The sequence below is a fragment of the Thermobia domestica genome, chromosome 12 (assembly GCF_964235325.1).
Source record: "Thermobia domestica chromosome 12, izTheDome1.hap1.1, whole genome shotgun sequence".
In the NCBI taxonomy this organism is placed as follows: Eukaryota; Metazoa; Arthropoda; class Insecta; order Zygentoma; family Lepismatidae; genus Thermobia; species Thermobia domestica.
The window spans coordinates 184,700,011-184,726,772 of record NC_137465.1 but is presented as its reverse complement, the minus strand read 5'-3'; the positions used below and the strand labels follow the sequence as shown (position 1 = coordinate 184,726,772).

Genomic DNA, 26,762 nt, shown 5'->3' with positions numbered 1-26,762 from the left:
TTGACAACAACCGTGCAGACTGGATTATTGTCATGCAGTATGCAAGCTGATGCTTCAAACTGATGCAGATAGACAGTTGTAACATACATGATTTCTTCCACAAATGGCACGATGTGTATGGAGCTTATTACCAGTGCAGGGAAACTTTTGAAGATGCTAGGGGTGTAGTCAGCAGGTTTATATAGGAGGGGCCGTCGTTTTTGAAGGGGGGGCAGCTACAATGTACAAAACCAAAAAATGTCTTGCAGCGTCCTTTTGAGGCCTGAAAAACCGGAAAATGTTGATTTCCTTCTGAACAACTAAAAAGACTGTTTCCTTAGATTATTATTATTATTATTATTATTATTATTATTATTATTATTATTATTATTATTATTATTATTATTATTATTATTATTATTATTATTATTTCTCCATAAATTATATTTCAGGTAGTTTTTATTATGTTTCACCAAGAACTACTGCCCCCGACCAAACATTATACCTTCGTGCGTAACTAATTCAATTTAAACCCTTATATATACACAGAACCTATCTACCTAGATAACCAAGAAAGTTCTCACCCACCACTTCCAACATACTGTAGATATGTCAACTGGGGCTAAGACGTACCTGGAAGATCAAGTATAGTCCCCATCAGAATCGACGACTTTCTGTCAACGTTCTGGAGGCCATGAATTCCATCGCGGTAGAATTTTGTGGGCGTAAAGCGAAGAAGGTAAGGTATCAAGTGCATTTTGCACCTCTACAGGATATTGAACTGGCGTCCTCTAAGGTGACTGTCCAAGGAATGGAACAAGTGATAATAGGACGGTGCAATATCCGAAGAGTATGGCGGATACAATAGTGTTTCCCATCCAAGGCGTAAAATGGTGTCCCGGGTCATCCGTTGTCACGTGGGGCTTAGCGTTGTCCTGTAACAGGAGGACCCTTTGCGATTCAGAAGTGCTGGCTCCAGAGTTTTGAGTTTTTCTTGAACACGGCTTAACTGCTGACAGTACATAGTTGCATTGATGCTCTGACCAGCTGGTAGCAGTTTCCGATGCACGATGCCGCGAGCAGTCCACCAAACACACGGGAGGACCTTCTTCTGGTGCAGTGCTGGTTTCGGCTGTTTTGGAACCGGTTCGTGGGGTGCTAACAAATGATGACGGCACCATGGAGCTTCGTATAAGACCCACTTCTCATCACATGTCAACACCCTGTCCAGAAATGGCTCCTTCCTCAGACGAGACAGCAAAGAAACACACGTGTCAACTCGCGTTGCCTTCTGGCTCGGAGTCAAATCATGTGGGACCCATCGACCCAACTTGTAGTGTTTCCCCACTTGTTGCAGGTGCTGCCGAATGGTTTCTCCACTCACACTGAATTGTAGTCCCAGTTCCTTAAATGTCTGGCCACTGTTCACCTCAATTGCTGCCTGAAGATCATTTTGTACATGTGTTGATCTTCCGGCACGTGGTGCGACTTGGAGTATTTCGCCATAGTCCTTAAACTTGTTAAACCACCGCTGGATTTTCCGCGTAGTCACGACACCCTCACCAAAGGCCTGGCATATCTTCCTCCGCGTTACAGTGGCGTTTGACCCCAGTTGGAACTCGTACTGCAAAGACGAAAGTTGGCAGCAATGTCACGTTATGTAATGTCTTGCTCCCTGTACACATGTGGGAGAGACCTCTAGCTCAGGTTTAATTTATTTTCATATTCTAAGCAATATTTTATGTTGCTTTATCTATCTGGTCCGTAAGTTTTGCACATCAGTGTAGAAGCCACTGTAACATAGTGTTGTCAGTACCGTAACAGCAAACTTCCCATCCGAAGCCATCCAATTACCCAATTAGGTGGAAAAGTTCTTGCCAAGTAAAAGAAAACCTTCATAGATATTTCTTGTAACATTGAAACCTAACTTCGACGTCTATGCTAGTACTAAAAAATAAAAACATCGGGTAGGCCCATTTCTTATCGATTTGCGTCAGCGCAATATCAAACTTTTCGTTTCTGATAATGAACTAGACACATGTTACAGAAGTAAAGAAAGTATCAAAAATTCTAGCCTTACATCATTGCTAATTAGACTTCCAAATGATGCTTCACACATGCCTAGCAAATGCAAAATGAAGGAAGTATGCCATTTTGGGAAAATTTTAAAGGGATTAGGCATCATTAGCAAGGGCCTAGGGTATCAGTATTTCCATGAAATCTATCTGAAAAAGTAACATATATCCTTGCCTCATGGTATCTCTTTTCACTTTTTTTTTTTTTTTTTTTTTTTTTTTTTTTTTTTTTGCGAAATATTGATCAAGGGTTAATATGCGTAAAGAAAAACATAGGCGGAACTGTTGAAAAGCAATTTTTTATATCAGTATCCTTAACTATGAACTTTAAGCTGTAAAATATCTAACTCATCATGAGTAATAAAGTAATCTTATTTTAAGCTTTCAGTTCTATAAAATGAACATTATTCTAAAATGTTTGAGTTGAATGTGTAAACACTAAAAGCTTTTATGCGTTGTTATATATTTTAGGGTGCACTGGATGTGAATAATAGATATGTAATTAATGAAGCTTTTGTTTGTCATCTACTGTGAAAACAATGAATTACATTTATATCATTCTGGTCAAACGGTGTAGTCTGAAGTTTTTTTTTTTTTTTCTAATACCTCCCTTATAATAATACTGATACCTTCTCTTTCTTCTTGGCTAACATGAACGGGGACGTGGCACAAGTCCTAAACGGCATAAGACCTAAAAACCATTTTGTGGCACCAAGGGCTCCGATTTCTCTGTAAATTTGGGGGGGGGGGGGTCCATTCAGATGCAGAAGGCAGGGATCTATATATATATATATATATGAAAATTTTAAGACAAATTGCACTCAAATTATGCCAAATATTATATATTCAGAAATACAGTAGGGGGCCCACATGAGCTTTGGGGGGCCCACTCGGCCCCCAGAATCGGCGCCCTTACGCGGCATAAGACCTAAACGGCACAAGACCAAAAAATATCTTGTGGGGCTATCATCGCGTCCATGCCAAGAATACTGTCAATCTGTTAAGTTTCAAATATACTGTTTCATATTACAGAAACAGATTCTAGCTTAGTTCTTACAAGTAATTTGTATAAGTACATGTTATTACTGTTCAAAAATAAATAAATAAAGCCTATTGTCCTTTCTTGCTCTTTGCATGATATTTTATGTATGGCGACAAAATTTTAACTGCCTATCAAATGTGATTCCTAGATCTTTCATAATGTATATTTTTTTTCTATTTCCACACCATTGATCTTGTATTAGTAACATAATATTGTCTTTTAGTTATATACGTCATAAATTTTGCTTTCTTTCTGCTGATTTGAAGTAAATTGTTTTTACACACATATTTATTGTATACAAGTCTTTCTGTAGCAAATAGTTTTCATACTCCTCACAGCATTACTCCTTACTCGTTACTATTATTAATAAAATAGATTTAATGTTACTAACATAGCTGTTAATGTTGAAATTAACTATTATTATTATTATTATTATAACAATAATAATAACATATTACTTAGAAAAAATGTAGGTGGCGTAGTTAAAAAGATACAGGAAAAACGTACATAGTTCCTGTAGTTTTTGGACTTAACGTACAGCAGACGTATAACTGAAAACGGATTTTTATAATACTTTCTGTATAAGTGTTCCATCTATATGAACTTTCCGTATGAAACAATGTAGGCGATCAGGATCTCACATATAAATGGACGTATATAACACATAGTTGACGAAGGTAGCTTAAATACATGCATGTGATACACGGAAAACTGTTAGATGTCAGACATCCTGCAACGGCATGATGTAACATCTAGGGGTAGTGCCTATGTAGCATACGGATAACGTATGCTCCGTACTGATTTCTATAGTAAGCAAGAGGATACCGTATATTTGTACAATATACTGCTGTCCGGAGAACGGATTTTTCTCTGTGTACTAGTAGTATATTCAGATATGCTTAATTTTTGAGACCTGAACCTTGATTGTATGTGAAGTTAAAATAAAAGATTATGTCACGGACGGCAAATGCTGGCTTAATATCCAAAAGAAATCCCTGGCCTTCCCAAATAGGGTATTCTTTATGTTTATTAAACGTTTTAATAATTACAGCAAATTAAGAATGTTTATAATAGAATGGAAAGAAAACACTTTTTAAAAAGTAAACTACGTCAATATGTTAAAATAATTAAAAGAACCTAATTAATCATCCACTTTGTACTCTCAATTGCTTAACTGGGAGAACTGAGACCTGAAAGAGTTTTCTGCCCAAATCTCATAAGCAGTGGGAAATTTTAATATTATAGAAATTGACCCTCCTTCCCTCTTAGAAATGTAATTTTCAAGACTCTGAAACATATATTTTATTACTTTTATTTAAAAGTTCAATTACCGAGTTTCACGCATCCAGCTTCAGCAAGTCCTTCCTTGCTTTATAAATATTTTCTGAATAAGTAAAATTCAGAACATTAAAGAAAGTGTCCCCTTTGTTCTTTCCCTTTTATGTGTTGAATTTTCAGTTTTTCTGTTTGTTTTACAGTGGAAAGTTTATATACCAAGTTTCATTTAACTAGCCTCAGAGATTTGCGAGATACACTACTCTAAACAATCTTATCCCACCCTTTTTACGATACGTATTTCCAAAAATTATTTCTTATAACTTGCTTCCGTAAGAAAATGTTTTTTTAAAATTAAAATTTAACGACTCTACTTCTAGTAGTACTATCAGAAAGTCACTCTTTCGTGTAAGAATACAAAAGATAAACACGTCAAATAAATTGACTTTCATGAACAGTTTCCGATTTCTTATGAATAACTTATTTGTACATTTCCCACAAGCTGTGATTTTGAATTCACGCACTGTCAAGACTCAGGTTTCAAAAAGGTAACAAACTGGAAATATAATAATATGTATTTATGTATATATATGCACGTGTATGTATATATTTATTCTCTTATTGAAGGTTTCGTAATCTGGAAATAAACTTTTCGTTTGCTTTTAATATGTGAAAAGTAGGGATGCGCAGGAGACAAGATTTGAGACTGTCTCGTCTCGAAAATGTGATGTAAAAGTGATGTTTCGATTCGAAAAATATATATTTTTCTATTGGAAGAGCTGTGTCTCGACTCGAATTTTGTCAGGAAAATTCTGTCTCGACTCGACTCGAGCGCATCCCTAGTAAAAAGCCTGCTCCCCTAGAAAAGTTTGCAGGCTACATCCCTAAATGACAATGTACTGGTTTCTGAAAACGTATTGTCTTGCATATTACATTAATAAGTTAGCGTTGTTTGTTGATTTTTTTCTTGCTTATACATATCAACTCTATCAAAACACACTGTGAAATATAGTAACTGTATTGCATAATAAATGTTCTTTGTTCAATTTTAAATTTACTGCGTTCTTAATGTATACAGTTTGTATTTAATGTTTATTTGTGAAATATCCAGTGGACTTTTGTCCTAATTAAATAAATTTTGGTGGGCTTTTGTCCTACCTTTGGAAAGTTAGAGTGGATTTTTGTCCTACTCTTAATAAAATATACGCTACAGATTATATATTGAAATTCTGAATGTTTGCTTGGTTTCAGAAAAGTCTGGTAAAATATCCTTTTTAAACATTTTTTACTTAATTTTCTTTTAGGAATTTGTCATGGGAATCTCGTACCTTCATCTGAAAAAAAAAAAAAAAATTTCTAAACCAATTATATAATTAATTCTTGAAATGAAATAGGTTATATTATGTAATTGATGTATAACTGGAGAACAGTTAATAATAATAATTTTAGTAGTACAAATATAACTGTTACCGTTGGAATTAGCTTCGTAAGTAACATTATTTCCGACTAGTTACTGCATCGTCGCAGTTTCGTGTGGTGGTGGCGAATTTCAGAACTAAGGCAAGTGAATAAAGAAGGCACAAGACTTAAAAATCATTTCGCCGCATAAGTCCTAAACGGCACAAGACCTAACAATCATTTCGCGGCACAAGACCTAAACGGCCGCGGACTTATGAATGTTACCCACATGAACACAGGTAAAAGCGGAAAACAAATGTGAGAAAGTTTTCATATACTTTAATTGATAAAAGTACATTTCTCTACCTGGTTTCCTGTTTATAGATAGATTACCCAAATAAACATATAATATATTAAGATAAATTTAGATAATAAAAGATCAAATGAATGGTAAGAAGAATCAAAATCAACATTTTAGTCAGATATCAGTAAGCCTAGAGAGACTCATGGAAGGTCTGCTCAACTGACTTCTTAAATAGATTGACTGAGCGAAATCGTTGGGTGTTGGGTGGAATGTCATTCCATACACGGATGGTGTATGCAGAGAACGCATTTGAGTAATCTTTAGACGAGTATAGGAGAAGAGAAAAGAGTTTATTTACACTTCATCTTATATATAAAACGCGTAATGAGATAAAAGTGATTATTTACACCTAATCTTATATCCTGGGTAAAGAGATAAAAGTGTTTATTTACACCTGATCTTATATCTAATATGGGTAATGAGATAAAAGAGTTTATTTACACCTGATCTTATATATAATAGAGGTAATGAGATAAAAGACTACTTATATCTGTTCTATAATACGGGTAATGACATAAAGTTTATTTACACCTGACCTTATATCTAATACGGGTAATGAGATTAAGCCTGAAGTTACCATTAGCTCTTAAATGTTAATTTCTATTTGATTAACATATTGTCCGAAGATAAGGCATATGTACAGTATATCAGTCGATAGACCATTTTAAGTTGAATAAACTAATATGCCTGAGGGTAAATTCTTATGAGTAGTTTTTGAGAGAAACTATGAAAACCAACTTTTGTTGCATTAAAACGTATGACGTTTATTGCCAATAATAATTTGATTGTTTATTTGGCTGGATTAAATAATTATTTATTTACGTTTATATGTAAAAAGACACACTGTTAATTATGTTATTACACTATTATTGTTGTTCTTTTCCTAACGGAGACGCACACATCTTTTCACGCAATAGTACTTCTAAATATACAAATAGAATTGTCATTTTCATCTCCAATTGCAATAAAACGTAGGGCGACCATTCTAAAGTTTCTCGCAATCATTTCTTATATAATACTGTAGTTATCACTGATGCATTTATTTATGAAAATCTTAAACGTCACTTCACACGATTATTCTTTAGGCTTAGTGAGGCAGAAGATTAAGGCAAGTGAATGATAATGTGAAAATTAGTAGGATGAGAATGTAGGAGGTAACGGGAATAGTATCGTGAGAAAACCTGTGGACACGTTGTTGTCTATCACAAACTTACATGCTCGGGGATCGAACCAGGGACCCCATAAACGCATTTATTTATGAAATGTGAACAAAATTGCGTGTGTTTTCTCACAAATAATAATAATAATAATAATAATAATAATAATAATAATAATAATAATAATAATAATAATAATAATAATAATAATAATAATAATTTCACGCAAAAATAAGCCAGCCCGTGTGAATCTTTTCAGGAAAGAAAAACATATCGTATTGTGAGATAGTTCATCGAACATTTATGTATAAAATATAAACAAAATCACCATAATTAGTTTTGAGAAAATTGATTTTGACTTGATATGAGTTTAGTGATGCTTTCAGTAACGAGGCTATTTGAAATGTAACCTACAGCTTAACGTGAAATCTGAACCACTTTATCCCCCACCGGAAATCAAACTCGGATCTCCCACGCGAAAAGGTGTGTACTCTAACTGCTTAGCTACGAGAGAACTCGTTTTAAGAAAATTGACCGAAGGGAATTTATCGTTAGAGCAGTTTTACAACGACTCACCAAAGGTAGTCATCAACCCTGGTTCGGCTAATAATATAAGTAAATCTTTAGTGGCAGTAATCGTTTACACCTTAAAATATCTTCCGTACTTATATTCACTAGTATTATCACCTTTTCTACGGAAATTATAAGTCCATGATAAGTGTTAGATAATTTATTCGTTGATTTTCTTGTAACGTATATTCACACAAACTGTCTTGCAATCAGACATGTTAATTATATATATTCATAAACAACTACATAGCAACCAACTATACAATAATAATGTATATTTCTTACATCTTAAAAACATTCTTCTTTTGTTATTTTTAAGTAACATTATATTAGGTATAGTGCTTGTGTAGAAGCACTTTCTGCCCAAGATACAGGTAATTATCGACCGATACAAAGTATCTCGTTGTATAAAATGTCGCCCGATGATGGGACTGAATATAAAAGTTACAAGGTAGCTTGATTTTTATATTTAAGAACCACTGGTCCGTTTATAATAATGGTATTATATTGATTGTGTCCTTTACATTTTGATCGCACCTCATATATCACTTCATTAGGTTTCCTTCATATAAATACATTTATAACAAGTCTTCTATTTCATTAATATTTATCTTTTATTATAAAAACGTCGTCGCTTACTAATATAATCAGCGAAGGGTACGAAGTCAAAAACGTAAGAAATAATTTCATTTTAAAACACAATACAATGATCAACAGTTTCAATCATTATTAAAAACGGTGACGATAACAATGTTCGGTCTTTCTAGGGCGCATTATATAGTAATTACTTCAGTTGATATTTTACAGTATACATTATATCAATAAGGCGTCATGATACAAAAGGATCTTATTCGAGTAACATATAAGGTGGTGCATGAAGACAGTCATCGAATAACTAGCTTAATAGAAGGAACTTTATACTTAACATAATCCTTGATAATTAAGTTTCAACACAAATCACTATAATATAAATAACCTTTGCTTTTAATCAATTATGGATCGAACTATAATTCTTCACATTAACAAGAAAGAATTAAAATCATTTGAAAATTATCATTTATTGAAACAGAAGTAATAAAATATCTACGGATCCATTACCTACTCCTTTAATGTGTTGTACTTCAAAGTTATAAGAGTTGTTTTCATTATTGTCATTAACACATAAATTTGAAGATAAATGTTCATAAGAATCTATAACTGATATAGACTTAACCCTTACTACATCAATTGCAGTCAATTTAAATTCGTACTTGCATATGATTCTAATAAAGTACATTGTACTGCACAATCGTGATTATGTTCCGCATTATTTTGTACATGAATTGCGTCATTGTTTTGATTTTGATACGAAGTGCCATCTCTTGAATTACGATTACGTCTATCCATGTAGTTTACTGTATTTCTGGAATTTCGCCATGTATTTCGACTGTTTTTGAGTCTACTTCGATTAAGTGATCTGACATAATTATTGTCACGATTAATTAGGTTAGGTGGATTCCCAACATATCTTTGCCTATTTTGCTCGTTCTGATTGTTTAAATTTGCTCGATTTAGGTTATGTTCCGTATCGTTCACATTACGGATATTTAGATTACGAACAGGTACAAGGAACAGGTACAAGGTGATCTGAATTGTTTTTAATTTTACCTACTCCCGCTTGATGATTCAGTGCCTGGTATTGAGTTTCATAACATTGGACAAGCATTAATAAGTGATTAAAACTCATACACTGCGTAGAAAACAGGATCTGTTGTAATTTAAACGGTAGTAGATTTCGAACAGATGCAATCACTCTAGATTCCGATTGCAACAGATTTACGACTTTTAATTCGTTATACGTATTTACAACAAAATCAACAACAGATTTGTGCAAACGAGGATTAAAAGGTTGGTTTCTAATCGTGGCATCTCTGTTTGCAAGTAAAAAGTCGTTTTCGTAATTTGCAATCAGCGCGGCTTTGAATTCCTCATATGTATTGACGTGATCTCGTACTGCTTTAAACCATAAAGAACATGGTGGGAGTAATAAATGAGGGATTAATTTCATATATTGCGATTTATCTATACACATTATACTGCACTCATCCTGAAATTTTTCTAGGAAAGAAGTAGCATTTTCATTACATTTACCACTAAACTTACTCATAGCACGTATTTCACTCATCTTTACACTTAACTTTACATTCCTTTCACCATTTCGTGTTCGTGTTGAGTGACAATTTCTACCTACTGCGTTATGCGTGGTTCCACCATCTCTTTTACGCCCATCTGTATTCCTTGGATGAATTCTTTCCAAAATAATGTCCTCATCGGATGGATTACTTGAAGAAGAGATAACGTAAGGTCCACGTTGATCTGCTGCGGGTGAATGCGAGGTCATCTCTTGTGGACAAGGGAACTCCAAACGATCATTAACCATGTTGTTGTGGTATGCGTTGTCCTTAATCTGTAACGTCCTAATTTCCTCTTGTAAGGTAGATATCAATTGAGTATTTGCACGTATTTGGTTAGAATTATCTGTGACCTGAATCTTTTGCTGACGAACAGAAGATTCTATTACTTCCAAATCCTTTTTTACACAATTGACTTCTTGGATTACATGGTTGTAATTATCCTGGCAATCTTCAGATAATCTTTTTAGCTTTTCATCAAACTGTAATGTGATGTCTCTCACCGCCTGGATAACAGATTGTTTCGTCTCTTCTGATTTTTGATCTATCTGGTCTAATCTTCTATTCAGTTCTTCTGACTTTTGCTCTAAATGCTCTAATCCTTTACTCAATTCTTCTGACTTTTGCTGGACCGTTTGTTTTAATTCGTTGGACATCTGAGCAAAATTTTGCTTCATGGCTTGTTCCTGTCGCTGTAATGCCATCAAAATTTTGTCTTCGAATGTCAACATTTCGGGTGTAATGGGAGCTATATCTTGCTCGTCGTTAGCATTGTCAACAGTTTCATTTTCTACTATCTCACCGATCATAATTTTTCTTGTGATTACTCTGCCACTTCTGAGAATAGTGAAGTTCGTATTCATGAACCTTCTTACAGAGGTAAATTCACCCTTACTTTAGACTTCGGGATATGAATTTACAAAAATCCCGGGTGAGGTAAACCAAAATTTTTACAACGACTCACCAAAGGTAGTCATCAACCCTGGTTCGGCTAATAATATAAGTAAATCTTTAGTGGCAGTAATCGTTTACACCTTAAAATATCTTCCGTACTTATATTCACTAGTATTATCACCTTTTCTACGGAAATTATAAGTCCATGATAAGTGTTAGATAATTTATTCGTTGATTTTCTTGTAACGTATATTCACACAAACTGTCTTGCAATCAGACATGTTAATTATATATATTCATAAACAACTACATAGCAACCAACTATACAATAATAATGTATATTTCTTACATCTTAAAAACATTCTTCTTTTGTTATTTTTAAGTAACATTATATTAGGTATAGTGCTTGTGTAGAAGCACTTTCTGCCCAAGATACAGGTAATTATCGACCGATACAAAGTATCTCGTTGTAGTTTGCGGAACGCGCAATATTTTCTTTTCAATTACCAGTAGACTATACCTTTTATCTTCGATAGTAGAAAGAAAATTCGAAAAAAATCCTTGGAAAAAATATTTTAATAAACCTAAGTTTAAAATTTGATGTTTGTAGGTTAAGCAGTATGGCTTCTAGACGAACTACATTGGACGAACATTCAATAGCCTTTTTTTTTTCTTTTTTTTGTCATGCTGGGGCAAGAAAACATGCAAATACGGTGAAATCTTGAATTCGTTTCATATATTTTTTTTCACCCACAGTTACCACACTTTTGTTTCGAAAATAAAAACAAACATTTCCTTAAAGTAGAAATACAATTGAATGAACAAACCAACGTTTATTTTAAAATAATAAATCTGTAACAGTTTCGAGGTCTAACTGAACATATTGGAGAAACTGTTAAACATTTGTTATTTTAAATAAACGTTGTTTTCTTCAGTGAATTGTATTTCTAATTTAAGTTATTTATGATAACAATGCTAGCCATGATAACAATGGTTATTTATGATAACCATTTAAATATTATCTGAACTTACTATGTTGAATACATCATTTGTAGACAGTATGGTTATGTTTTATTTATTTATTTTTATTAACGTAAGGCATTTGAGAAAATTTTAGTTTTGGAACTTTTTCAACTGAATACATTATGTAATATAAATAAACATTATCAAATAGTGTTGCCTCCGAGACGACACAAGACTCTTCCAATATTGATATATATATACCTTTTGAGACGAGATAGCACGTACACGAAACTTTCTCGAGATGACAAAGCTCACAATCTGGTCTCGTGGTTAAGCCTATTAAAAATATTTATTACAACTTGTCATTTATAATCTTTTATATTTCTCGTTTCAGCTCGAGGTAAAATGAAAAAAATTTTGCCTTATTTGTTGATGATGAAGATGATGGCAGGTACAGGATTAATGATCGCAATGGGTAAGCTCGCCATGTTAGCTGGCAAAGCTCTGTTGGTAAGCAAACTAGCTCTAGCACTAGCAGCTATCATTGGATTGAAGAAACTATTTAGTGGACATGAGGAAACGTCATACCAAGTTGTTTCATATCCAACTTACTCTCACGGACACTCACATAGCAGTAGTTACGAAGGTGGAGGCGGAGGACACGGAGGACACTACGCACGTAGCTTCCAAGGATCAGCTCAGAATCAGGACCCTCAAATTTTGGCTTACAGGGGCCACTTAACAGAACAAAAAGCTACTGAAACCAAGGATGGACATTAAGTGTGCATTAAGACATAGGCGGAGATAGGTCATCCGAGCTGGGAGTGCACAAAAACGAGATAAATATATACGAGGACAAATCAATAAATAAGGTGAATTAATTAAATTATACAAAGTTTACTCCGAAAACATTAAGAGATGCTATTTATAAACGAATCTTGTACTTCGATATATTTATTCCTACGATTGTTATGCTTTTAAACACCATTTGAGAAGGCAATTACCATCATATTTTGAACATCTGAATCGTCTCTAAATTTAAGCTCAGTTGGTGCATCTTTAATGGCCAAACAGGTTAACATTAGCTCAAAATTTCACCCAATACGATGAGTTAATCTATACGATTAATTGTTCTAGGTGCTGCTGTGCCGACCACTTTTCTAGGACTATCTTTATCTTCTGCACTTGTGTGTATTCTTTTCAATAACTTATATCAGTGTACAAATTACTTTGACAGATAAATAACGGTGTCCGTAAAACATTACGTGCACTTTCAATTATAAGAAAATCACTTAAAAGTTAGTTTAAATTCTTATGACTATGTCAATTGAGTAACATCGCGTGTTTGCAATCTGAATCAGCATAATCACTTTGAAAATTCTATCAAAGACAATGTTGCTAGTTTTACACCAAAACGTTTTAGAACTGTAGGTTCAGACAAGTAATAATGACGATATGTGCAATGGCGTTGCGTAGCTTAGGATGATTTACAAAAGTTTGAAAAAGAAAATCCTATTATTTACTAGTTTCCATATAAACCAAAGTATAAGATGACTACTGAAATGTTTATTTTTGAAAATTAAATTCTACTGACTTCTTCTCGTTTAAATCGTAGTACAATTGGTTACTATAGTTGATTACTATGTTTTCTTTTGAACATTTTCGAATAATCTATATTTTCGTAAAATCGTGATAAAATATCTCTAAAACAATTAACTGTTCAAAGACTCATCATCAGAACATAAAAATTAAGCAGAAATCTAAATTTGTCTTTGGACTAGTTATATCTACCATTAAAAAAAACAGTTTACTTGATAACTAATTTTTTTTTTTAGAAATTTTGTACAAAAATGACGTAATAAAAATAAAATATTTTATTCTGTAGACATCTCTAGAAGCACTAGAAGCACTTGATAGAGGCATTAATATTTTAATGACTGAGAATAGAGACAACTTTAAGTATTATCTATCATTTTAACCCATATTATGAATGAAAAATGTTAACTACATTTAGAGTAATATTACGTTAACTACATTAACTACTTTTGTTTAAGGTAGTCGTAAACAAAAAGAAATTGCCATAGCTTAAAAATACTGTAGGAGAAACAGAGAAACGTTGGGTAGTAAGAATTTCATCATATAATAATATTGGCTACTTTCTAAGTCAAATAACGATTATATATATATATATATATATATATATATATATATATATATATATACTCCTTAATATCATCGTACAAAAATCTTGACAGAGACCAGTGTGTATTCCCAGATCCAGTCCTATCTCCGCTAATGTTCTAATGTGTAAAAAAGTACCTTTATAGCCTAATATAGTATAAATTTGTGTGGATGTATATGTGCGCAAAGTATTTGAAAGAAACTCCTGGGGAAAAATGATCATAGTGATATTTCTTAAATACCTATAAACGTAATTTAATAAGTTTGATTAAAAAAAAAAAACAGCTACCCTGTTCTTATATTGCTTATTATTGTTTAAGAAATTTGTTATTCTGCTTTTATTGTATAGGTAATTCAAGTGAGTGCACCATAACTAGATTAAAAATGTAGGTGGACAAAATCTCCTTGTTAAGCCTTTTGAAATAACTAAAAAATTAAATCTATTCTTAAAATATGTGTTGTTAAATATACATTTGTGGTGGTTAGAATTGAAGAGGTGACTTGTTGCCACCATTCCGCATAAAATCACCACTGATCAACAGAAATTTTGGGGTGGCAATTAACACTATTTTCTCCCCAAAACTACTCATATCCTTTCAGAAAATAACTACACAAGCTTGAAAACCTTGATCTGAATATGTATTATCCTGTATTCCCCTGTATTATCTTGAATTAAATGTAGTATATTCCCCTTCCATTAAGATCTGATACATGGAATAATTTATTAGCAGAAATACTGACATATCAATATTGACTCAGAATATGGCCATCAGTGATACTTCTAAAAACAACCTATACCTTACACCTTACTGGCTAAATTGAAGCTATAAGCTTCTAAAGGTACATTCCATTTTTAGGGGGGTGGAAATTCATTTTTTTAAAAATAAAAGTAATATATTCATACCAAAATGACCATATAATAAAATCACCTAATATCTAACTCACTGCGCAACCATTTAAGCATTTCGGCAAGTAAAAGAAAATGGCTAAGATCATTTTACCCCCTGGAGACATCATTCCATAATCATTATTATCAATTCTTCGCTGATTTATGAGGTGCTGAAGTACATTATTGTAATTTAGGAGTGTAATAATTATAGCATTGTTATTGTTATTGCTATTTATATTATTGTTGAAACTTTTTAAATATTTATGCTATTCATAATTCACGCTTTTGAAACTAACGACATCAGGAAATTAAGATGACAAAAATGTTAGCTTAACATAATCTGACATCAAATGGACAATGAAGACGGCGACATCTAGCAATTGTTAACAACAATTTCTATACGTAACAATGATCTATACAAGTGACAATACTTCACGACTGACTCACATGACAAGATTTTTTAAAAAAATACTAACAGTTTATTACTAACATGTTTAATTCTAAACTATTGTTACGTTGAAGAAGACCTATTTAATAAACTAACACGGAATGTAAGTTAGTCAATGCTCTCATATAAAAGGATATCCTTAGGATATTATATTTATTACTTATTAATCATAATAGTACTTAATGAAACTTACTAATAGTGTACGACTGGGGCTCTCAATCTACGGTACGCGTACTGCTGGTGGTACGCGAGACGCTGTTGGTGGTACGTACGGCTTATGATGGTATTAATTAATAACATGGTACGCCGGTGGAAAAGGTTGAGAAATCCTGGTGTACGATACTTAATCACCATCTTTTAACCAAATATCAAATTAACTCAAAATATACAAACTTGTTTGAAGTGTTTGAGAAAATGTATTGTTTTCATATATAAGATTATGTAGCGGTAGTTATCTCATAAGCTGATTTAAGCTAGAAATTTTGGGTTTGTTTTTACATTTTTACAATAATTAACCTCAACTAACACTATTGCTAACATGGTTTAAAGATAAGATTTTATAAAGAATTTTGATTAAAATTAAATACAACATATTAATGTATTACTTTTGTCTTGCATTCAGTTTTAATTATTACTTTTATACGTTTATAACGTAATTGACGAAGGACGTATATAAAGACTTTTCTTGCATACTCCATATATAGACCTAATATTCAATTTACGCCGTAACAATTTCATCTGTACTATGTACCTCACTTAAGAGAATCTGGGATTGTGTGAATCTTATTCGGACGTCTATCGTATATTATTATATAGACAAATCAATACTATGATACCGTATAAGTGAGTATTTTAAATGAGAGTATTTACATCTACATTTGACTGTTTAACTCGTAGACATTTTAAGTGGAAAGAAAAAAATGTAGTGAATAAACGAACTTTTCAACCTATTATAAGACTGACTTCTCAACTTAAATTTGCCAGTATGAGTGATTTATTGCACTTTCTGACATCTACTGACCAAACACTAATATGACGATTTCATGTAACTGAAAGTTAATATGACATTTATAACATTTCACCGCTACTTAGATACTATTTTCGTAAAATATTGTGTAACATTCAAGCAATTAATACAATAATTATATGTGATGCTTTATACTAATTATCGTATAGATAATAAGCCTTCTAATGTGCTTTATTTCTTTAATTTATATCATTAGTTCATTATTATTTAAATGCAATTTTATATATATTAGTTACCGCTACTGTCATGTGAAGTAGGGTAAATTCGATATTATGTTATTGTATTGTATTCTCATAGTTGTTATTTAATATATTTGTTTGTAAGTTGTGTCGTTACCTGTTTGTGTAATTTTTGTTATATACCAAAAATGTTAAAGTGATATGTAATATAATATTTAAATAAAGTATTAAATATTGCATATATATATTTTGATTACAAATTTTGTGTTGAAACCTGACGTGACTTCAAGGGTATTGAATCCTACATGATTTCTGTTATAAGTTCATTGCTTTATGTTGGGAACTGTCCTACTATATATATATCAACTTTGAATTTTAATTATTTGATTTTAGTATGCCTCCTTCAAGTCTGTTGCAATGTCTCTTCCTTTGTAAACATTAAATTAGCATATAACATATAATATCTAGTTTAATGTCCCACAATTATGCTCTTTGGGCAGTGGCGGATCTACAAGGTAAAACTTGGGGGGACAGTCAGAACCCAGATTATGATAGGTATATCATGAATTTACTATAAACCTTCAAACGTTTGTCACTCAAGTAACTGCGAACGGGGCTAGACCCCCGACTTTGAGCTAAATCCGCCACTGTCTTTGGGCTAAAGTAAACGAATGATTGACTGCTTATAAAAAATAGTGAAATGAGAATGTGGAAGAAAATGAGAAACTCGAGAGAACTAGACAAGGATTACGATGCTGACCTCCACAAACTGACTTTACTTAGGACTGAACCAAATTCCATCAGGTTCCTACTACTGAGGCATCATAATATACGTACCTTCATTTGTTATATAGGATAAAGTTTGGTAGTATCACAATATACGTAAAATATATGATACCGTCTACTACAATATAACCGAGCGTGGAGTAGGAAACTTTACACGTTTCCTGTTGCCTATAACGTACGCGAAAAAACGTAAAGTAAGGTGTGCGAAAAATATTCTCAGAAATTAAACTTGAATATAATTATTCAGCTGAATGAGAACAATATAGCTATAGGGAAAGAAAATGAAAAAATGAAATGATTTTTTTTTTGTTTTACGCCCCACGGTTATACCGGTTAGACTAGAGGAGACGGTGATGATGAGTAATGAATGAAATGGTGGAATACAAAATATGTATTTAAAGCTTCTTTAATATTTCTTATAGGTTAAAACAGTTTTTTCAGAGGTAAAAAGGTACCGGTATCCTTTTTTTTAACAGTACGTTTTAGAATGTATTAAAATAAATAAATTAAATTTTATCATTTTCTAAGAAATATCAGAAAATTAAAATTCGTCAAATACGTCGTATAATAATTTTGAAAAACAAAATGTCAACAATTTTTTTGTCAAAGCATTTGAAAGAACTGAAAACAGTGGCAGGTCTAGTCCGAGACCGGGGTAATAGTCTCCTCAGTTTTTTGAGTGACAAGAATAATTTAAGCTATTATTTATATATTTTTGAAAGTTTATAGTAAACTCATGATATACCTATCATAGTCCAGGTTCTGGCTCCCCCAGTTTTTACCTTCTAAATTCGCCACTGACTGAAAAGTAAGTCAGTTAAATTACAGAGCATTTGCTTTATTTTTCTTTTATTCTTGACTCAGAGAATTAATTACAATCCATTCGTACAGAAAATCGAAATGCATAAGACATAAAATCTTGTTAATCAAAAGTGCTGTTAAACCTTGCATAGGTGAATCACTTATTTTGCATATATATTGCGATAAAAAATGTCATAACAGAACAAACTAGTGTTCAATGGATTATCACTTCATTTACATTTACATCAATATATGCGCTTACATTATTACGAAGAAATAAATGACTTACTTTCGTTGTTAAATAAATATTTGGCATTAGTGCTGTATCGCCGGACCACACAAAACATCGTAAAAAGTCCCCAAATGTACTAAATTAGATTAGAAATACACTAAATTAGGTTAGGTTACGTTAAATCTTCAAAACAGAGGCGTGAAAACTTTTCCAGGACACAGAGAAAAGGGTAGGCTATTATTTCCCCTTCAAATCACTTGGTAGTGAATCTGGCCTAAGTACCAGCTCCGTAGCCGTCAATGGGGGCCGTGGACTTGGATTCCTCTGTGCAGACTTATTTTAGAAGTACTTCAGTGTACGTATAAGATAAAAACTATTGTGCAAATGATACTAATTTGTGCTAGGTGGCCACTAAAAACACTAACCGAGTCAGAGCAGGAGCGTAGCAGCAGGACGTGAGCGGTTGCGAGGGAGTACGTATACAATCGTGTAGAAATAGACACGCTATTTCTACACTGCCTGTCCCGGGACTAAATCATAACAAGTGTATCTGTCCGTCAAATAATCCCTTCTGCCTCCACATATAGTGCCGCTTACAACATTAAAAAAAAAAAAAAAAACCTAAGAACAACAACCTTTTTTATCTTCAACTACTCCCCTCACCTGACTTTCACGCACTCTTCCTCATAAACTAAAATAAATTAGCCAATTGACCTTATAAATTTCCTAAAATTGGTCCGGCGATGCAGCACTTAACCCAGTACACTTAAATCATAGGCCACTTATCATTCAAAATAAAAGGATTACTACTAATCAGACTTCGAAGTGATTATTTCCGACTGCAAAGAAATACTCGCATTTAATCTGAAAGAATTATTAAATAAGAAGAAATTACAGTTGCACTGCTCATGTTGGAAATTGAATATTGTCGAGAAAATTTACTGTAACTTCACTAAACATGTCTAAATTTCGCAACACTGTACAAATTATGTAATAACTATTAATTCGATGTGTGAAAATGAAATCATTTTCATTTCACGTTTGATTTGGTTCTACGACTTAAAATAAGTTGAAACTTGCATTTAATACAAAGACAAAACAGAATTTTCACAAATTCTATTGATTAAATAAATAACTACTTTTTAATAAGCTAACAATCAACAATACTGGAAGTCGTCTTAAATCACTAGAAATTTTATTATTTCCACTGACACAAACTAAATAGTAATTGTAACAATAATAGTAAACTTTTTAATCAGTTTATCTTAAAGTGGCTGAATATAATCAGAAAAAAATTGTTGTACGTTATATAAAACTTACATTTATTCAGATTTCTCTGAGTTGGTAATCCTACACACTATTTGATTCCCTTTTTACTCGCTAGATGGATCATACGTCGCTAAACAGGGCAACATTCACTTAAACATATGCCGCCTTATGCAGAGTCGTTTTGACATATGATTAGCGTCATACTAAAGGCCTAACTACTGCAGGAAACATATGTTAGTCGAAGTCTTTAGTATGGGACTAATCACGCGCCAGGACGATTCTGCATAAGGCCCATGAAATTTAATAAAAGAAACAATCCTACATTTGGCTTAATTTTGACAGGTTACTTTAATGGCATAAATAAAACTCACGAAAAATCTATTCAAAAAATATATATTTTTTAAGACCAGGGAAGACTAATTAATTTATTAAAATTTGATTAATTTATCGTAAATAAGGCATATTGGCAAGTGCTACTTAAATGTATAATATTTATGGTCGTAGCGTGGTGCGTAAGCTGTTACTTTATCGTGATATGATCACACTGGATTCTATTATTTTCACTAACATAAACTAAATAATAATAATAATAATAATAATAATAATAATAATAATAATAATAATAATAACATTTGTTAATAACTGAATAAATCGTGTGTTAAGTAACATACATACGAACGAGTAAGCACAGCAATTGCTACGCGATTACGTTGTGGTAGATGCTATAATATAAAATTACTCATGTTACGTCATTACTAAGCTTTACCGTATAATTTAAATATTTATAAATCAACTCAGTTTAGAGGAATCTATTATTATTATATCCTGAAGTTGAGATATTATTTACTCAAGTTTAGATGAATATACTATTATTTCTTGCTCAAGTTTATAATAATCTTTAACAATTAATACACTTTGATTTAATAAAATTAATAATAATTATTATTGTAACTATACTCGGTTGTGCTCCGCCCTACAGTAATTTTCAGCCGTTCTGTGGGTTCATATCGTAACGAGAATCCCCCCCAAATTCTCAATGCAACAGGCAAAATGAGATTTCAGAGCTTCTTTTAAGTCAATCTAGTCCAGAGTTCTTTTCATTTTCTTTCTTGTATATCCTCCCGATTTTTTCCCACATGCCCTTGGTAGCTCGCAATAGTGTAGGGTGGGAAACTATGAAGGATGCGGTGGCTCAATTTCCTAAATTATTGATCCATACAGACCAGACATGGAGTGGGTCAAAAGGACGTGACCCACTACGACCCACTCTGACACCAACACCCACCAAAAACAAGAGTGAGTCACGGTGAGAGGCGGATCATGGTGGGTTGTGGATAAGAGTGGGTCACGATGTGTCGTAGGTCCAGTGGGTCGTGGGTCACTATGGGTTGTGAATCAGTGGGTCGTGGGTCAAGATATTTGAGTGGGTCAGTGAGTCATGGGTCTACACAAAGTGACCCACTGAGACCTACTCTGTCCCCACCACCCACCAAAATCCAGAGTGAGTCGCGGTGGGTGGTGGATCATGGTGGGTTGTGGGTCAGAGTGGGTCACGATGTGTCATGGGTCCAGTGGATCGTAGGTCACTATGGGTGGTGGGTCAGTGGATCGTTGGTCAACTTTTCATGGACTCATGCCATGAGGTACTATGAAGTATTTATTTAATTCATCAACTGAGATCGAACCGATTATCATATGTAGCTGATAATGGCACCGAGTTTTGAATAGCTTTCGGCGGAACGTTCATATGTGTGTTTTTTGTCAGGTATCCAAACAAATATAGCTCAGAGGGGGCGTACGCAAACAGAGCATGAGGCTATTCAGAGGAATCTGTCCCGTAATCGCATATCTGGCACTAGATTAAGGGTGGTCAATCTATAAAACAGCATGACACCTTCGTGAACAAAGATTTAAAATTAGCTACTTGAACTTCACATAGCTCTATTTAATGCTATTAACATTCTGTTTCTGATAAATCAACTTCTTTTACAGCCCTTGTTCGCAAGGAATAATAGTGGGAACGAACCCACGCTTGTTAGAAGATAAAAAAATTGAATCTCTTTTTACTTCGATATAGGTTAGTAAGTAATAGTTTATGTTAATTACAAGAGTTCTACTGAGTAATAACTTAACTATTCTTTAAATATATTTCAGATTGTATCTACCTACCAACTTTGACAATTCACTTGGGAAGTGATACAGTCAGAGAGGGTATGACCCGTCTCAAGCTTCCTGCCCCTTTGTGCAGTAATATTGAAAATGAAATCTCCTTACATGCAGTATGTTCTACTTGAGATTTCGATGTTACGTTCTTTTTTATAGTTTGAAAACAAACAAAAAAAAGTATTGTAGAGTCATATAAAAAACAATTTACTTTACAAAAGCCCTATATTAAAATCTTCATACGAATTCATCGAACTAGTTATATACTGTATTCTTCATCTTTCTCTAGCATATGTTTCAAAATTCATTATCTGTGAGTTCCAATACAAAACATTAAAAAATAAAACATACTAAAAAGAAAACGTTATAAGTGTTTTTTTAAAAAAATATTAATTAGCTCCTACTCAGCTTAAATATACATAAGGCGCAAAATTCAAGTCTAATCCCCATTTATCTCACACAGATCTAATTTATGCAAGTGCCTTACAGAGGCCTCATACGATTAGTTGTCGGTGTAAATGAAAAATTCTTTTTTCTGCTTCATGGTTTCCAAGCTATTCCAACGAAACAAACTGAAAATTAACGACAGAACATCCATACGTATGAGTTATGAGTCAATTTGCATGTTTTGCCAAAAAAAAAAAAAAAAAAAAAAAAAAGATTTACACCTTTGGTTACATCTGGCAACACTGTGTGGTGGTTCATTGTGTACTTCAATCGTTGCTTCCTAGGTTACAAATACATGCATGAATAAGGCTTCATTTTGGTATGACCATTATTCGTGTATCACTTCAGGTTCAAAAGTTCTACTATCCCAAACTCCAGGTTATGTTGCAAATGGTAAACTTCTTCCAACTAAACATACATTATTACATAAATTATTTAGAAAACACTTTTCTTCTTCTTCAGTCTGTTGGCAGACAGGATGAAAAAACAATAGATACCAAGAATCATCTGATATTAAAGTCATTTAATTGGAAAAGTGGCCTCCTAGGTCACCCGACCTCACTTTGTGTGATTCTTTTTTCTTGTGGTTCTTACTTTATGCGAACAGTTTAAGGATGACTTGTGAAGTAATACCATTTTGAAATATCATCAATGTAGTAACTTTCCTCGAAATTGGGCCCAATTGTATCTTAAGTACCAAGTAATACACTTTAGATAACAAAACTTTAATACGTTTGCTACAGCAGTTAGCTCACCTACACTTTCACATCATTAACTCACATTAGTAAACATTCTCAGTTGATTGCTAGATAGTGATATCACTGTAAGCATTTCTTCTCATTCACAAGGCAACATAGAAGTATATGTCCCCGTACAGACCATTTTGCAACGGCATACCACTAGTTATCCATAAATTATTGGACATGTTCAACGTAGTCCGCACAAGCTGATAACCGAGCCCGTCGTCTGTTTCTTTCCAACCTCAATCCAGCACATTCTTTTCGAAACACTGTCACAACATTTTGTACTCAAAATTTGTTCTTCTTGTATGGAGATTGAATACGTCCTCGGTGAGAAGTATCTTGTCTATTGTGAGCCTTTCCTTGTTGAATAGAATACGTTTGGCTTTGTTTACTTCTCTTATGTACATGATCGTTACAAATTGCTAGTATAGCGTGTGAGATAGCCAGTTTACAACAGGATGAGAATGAACGATTGACAGCATAAAGCTGTATTCACTTTTCTAAACGCCATCAGCGTATTCCATCCACTTGTCTTGTCAGTGTCAAGGAAGAAAGATATTGTGTAATATCCCGTAAAGCTGTAGAAAAGCAGTAGTAAATCTATTGTTTCAGAAGATTATCGCGTACACATGACATGTATAGAAATGAAGCGTCGCATATTTGCTCAACCAAAGTCAACTAGTTTATCCAGAATGGGTGGGGGATGTGGAAATGCAGGAACGATAATAACTTTGGAGTGAACTTTGCGAATGGTAATATTTTCGTGTCCCCTCTCAGCGGCATGACGGACGTGCAGAATACTCAAAAAAGAAATATTAGTAATATCCAAGCGTGGGGAACAGTATACGACTTGATTTCCGTTCGTTTAATATACGAATTTCTCTCTGAAACATTAGTTACAGTACCGATTTCCGCGATATTTCCCTATTGTCATCGTTTGCAAGAAACATTTGGAAACTCTTTTGAAGAATTTCCGTTAACTTGACAACAAAACCGTTGCCATGTCCACCCGTCTGAAGTGCCTGTGTTTTCAAGTTTGTTTCAATGTAGCGGTCAAAGACAATGTCCAAGGGGTTAATGTCCAGGAGCGTAGAAGAAATTCAGTTGTTAACAATTGCGGTATACTCTGCAAAATTTTCGCTACTTTTGGTTGCAGTTACTGTATCAGCACCGCTCCATTAATGATAAGACCTGAGGAATGGAGGTGACAGTACTTGTACCCCTATCAAATTTCTTTTCAAAACATTTCAAAATCTCTTATGTGCGTATTGGAGGTGTGAGATTTCCAAATTCAGATATCCAGATGGCGGGAAATTTGATATTCTCGTGAGAAAAAAAACATCTGACATCGCCCTCCCTTTCCTGACATACTGAAAAATATCTTGCAGAACAGGTTAGAATTTTCAAATCTTCATGGCTATATCTGACTTGTTTCACATGAGGTGCTGTAAGGAGTGCATCGGCTCGACTGAGCATTAAGTTTGCTTCACTCAACCATGTGCTTATGACAGACACAAAGGACATTTCAATCTGTAACCCACCTCACGGTAATATGACCTTATTTTCACCATGTACTCTGGATATTTCCAATGATTTTATTTAGCAATGGCGTACAGAAGGTGATCGGTAGTTATGACAGTGGCTTGCGCGAGATTTAATTTCTTAGAGTAGTCTGTATAGTAATGTCCATGTAATATTGTATTCTAACAGGTCAATTTATATCTTCGGCCACTGCTGCAAGACTCCTCACATACACAGTATTCTGTTCATCCTGTCGTGAATCGTAAGCTGGCCACGACAAGTCGTTCATGTCATGTATAGTATCAACAGAGTCCTCTGTTCTATTCTCCCCTGTCTGTGGTCTGTCCATCTATGCACCAGAAGTCCAATGTACAGAGGAAATTTTCTCTTTCAATGAGGGTGTTTTTGTGATCGCGGCCGTTTCACCACGTTGAACCATACTAACAAGGGATGTGCGTGAACCTCGAACGCTCAAAATCGCACGAAAATCTGCTGAGATTATAAATCGCTCATCCTGAAACAGTGGTGTGAGTCATTCCCATGTAAAATGCAGTTGTCGTCTGCTACCGCCATTAGACGATGGCATATTGTACCTACACGAAGATCTGCTCATTCTAATTATATGAACAGTATAGCTGGAGTAGAGGCCTTCTTTTAGAGTGCTTGGTTGTGGGTTAGAGTGTAAAAAGTGTACATCGGTATCATGAGGCGAATTAATCCTATGAATATTGTCATACTATTAAAGGCAAAAGTGTAACGTAGTGAATATGCCAACGTAATTGGCGTCGAGGATATGGAGTCGAATGTCAGGGAAGGTGATAATTTTGCTGTTGACTGTATTCACTGTTTAATATCGTTTGTTTTCAGAATGCAATGAGATATTGAGTCGCTTAATTCCGAAGTACTGACATTTGATTACTTAATTCGTTATTATACGTAACATCTATTATTTATGGGGAAAATATTTTGGTTTGAAGTTTTATATTCCTTTCAGCAACGAGACTTTGTGAAAATAGACCAACATATTAATATGATATGCGAACCACATGAGCTCAATGGAAATCGAACCCAGGCTCTGTGCTAAACATATACCCAAAAAAGAGTTCTCAATATAACACAATATTATACAAATTCACCTCCTCTAGCAAATAGCATTCCTCAGCTAGAGATTGAGACACTCAAGTTAGCTGTTAGCATGTTATGAAAATTGATAAGTAATTCACCAAGATTTTGACAATGATTACTCAAGAAACACAGGAAGGTCTACACTGGATAAAGTTATGATTGTTTTGACATATGAAATTTTGTTGATAAAACGTTATTTTAGTCTCGCAACAAATTCTTCCGACAGCTGAATGATCTGTCTGAGCTTCGAAGTTTCCTCGGAGTTAAAAAGGTTTAAGTTCCAAAGTTGGTTGTCCGTTCCTAGTAAAATTTTGAAAATTTACCGGTAAGAAATGGATAATTTACTCGTTTGCGTGCTTGATAATATGTAAGGAGAGCTTAAGTTATGTTTATTTTTCTTTATAAGAAATTATAAACATAGAACTATTTGGCCAGTGAGGGAACTACTTCGCGCAATGTTAACGCATAATTATATTGTAAGAAAGTAACGAACGAACATTTGTATTCTAAACAGGGTTACAGGCGTACAGAGACGCTCCATTTGGTATCCTTACGGAGAGACGAGAAATCACATTCTATTAATTTTAACAAAATTGGTCAAAACTTCCATAACCTTAAGCTAACCTGACCCTACTTTACCCTACACTACCCTACTTATCACTACTAATTACTACTTTACGCAACTCTACCCTACCCTACCCTATTATGCCCTCATAAAGCGGCCCAAAAATGGATTATCTTTACATTTTCGTTCTGTTATTACGCTTTCCGTCGAAAACCAGGATCAACTTCGGAATAAATGCCGTTAAAAAGCATGTATCGATGACATCACAGAGCACTTCCCTCATGGGTACTGATCTCCAGAAATTACAGGATGAATTGAACAGTGACAGGCTTACTAATGCATTGAACATTTTGATGGAGGAAGAATGGGATCATTTTTTATTCAGAATGGACATATTGGTGTTCTACAGATGGGACAGCTATTGAACTGAAATCATTTTGAACATTCGGGATTTTCAACGCTTCAGAATTTTATTGAATGACACATAATCTGTTGTCT

The 26,762-nt window shown here is 33.7% G+C and overlaps 1 protein-coding gene across 1 annotated transcript in view; it reads left to right on the top strand.

Annotated features, from left to right (window-relative positions):
* LOC145666889 (uncharacterized) overlaps positions 1–16,803 on the top strand; it is a 35,351-nt gene extending 18,548 nt beyond the window's left edge. The window contains exon 2 of the mRNA XM_081734474.1: positions 12,283–16,803. Within this exon, the coding sequence (XP_081590600.1) occupies positions 12,283–12,668 (386 nt within the window). The 3' untranslated portion in view covers positions 12,669–16,803. The remainder of the gene's footprint in view (positions 1–12,282) is intronic.
* The last annotated feature ends 9,959 nt before the right edge of the window (positions 16,804–26,762 follow it).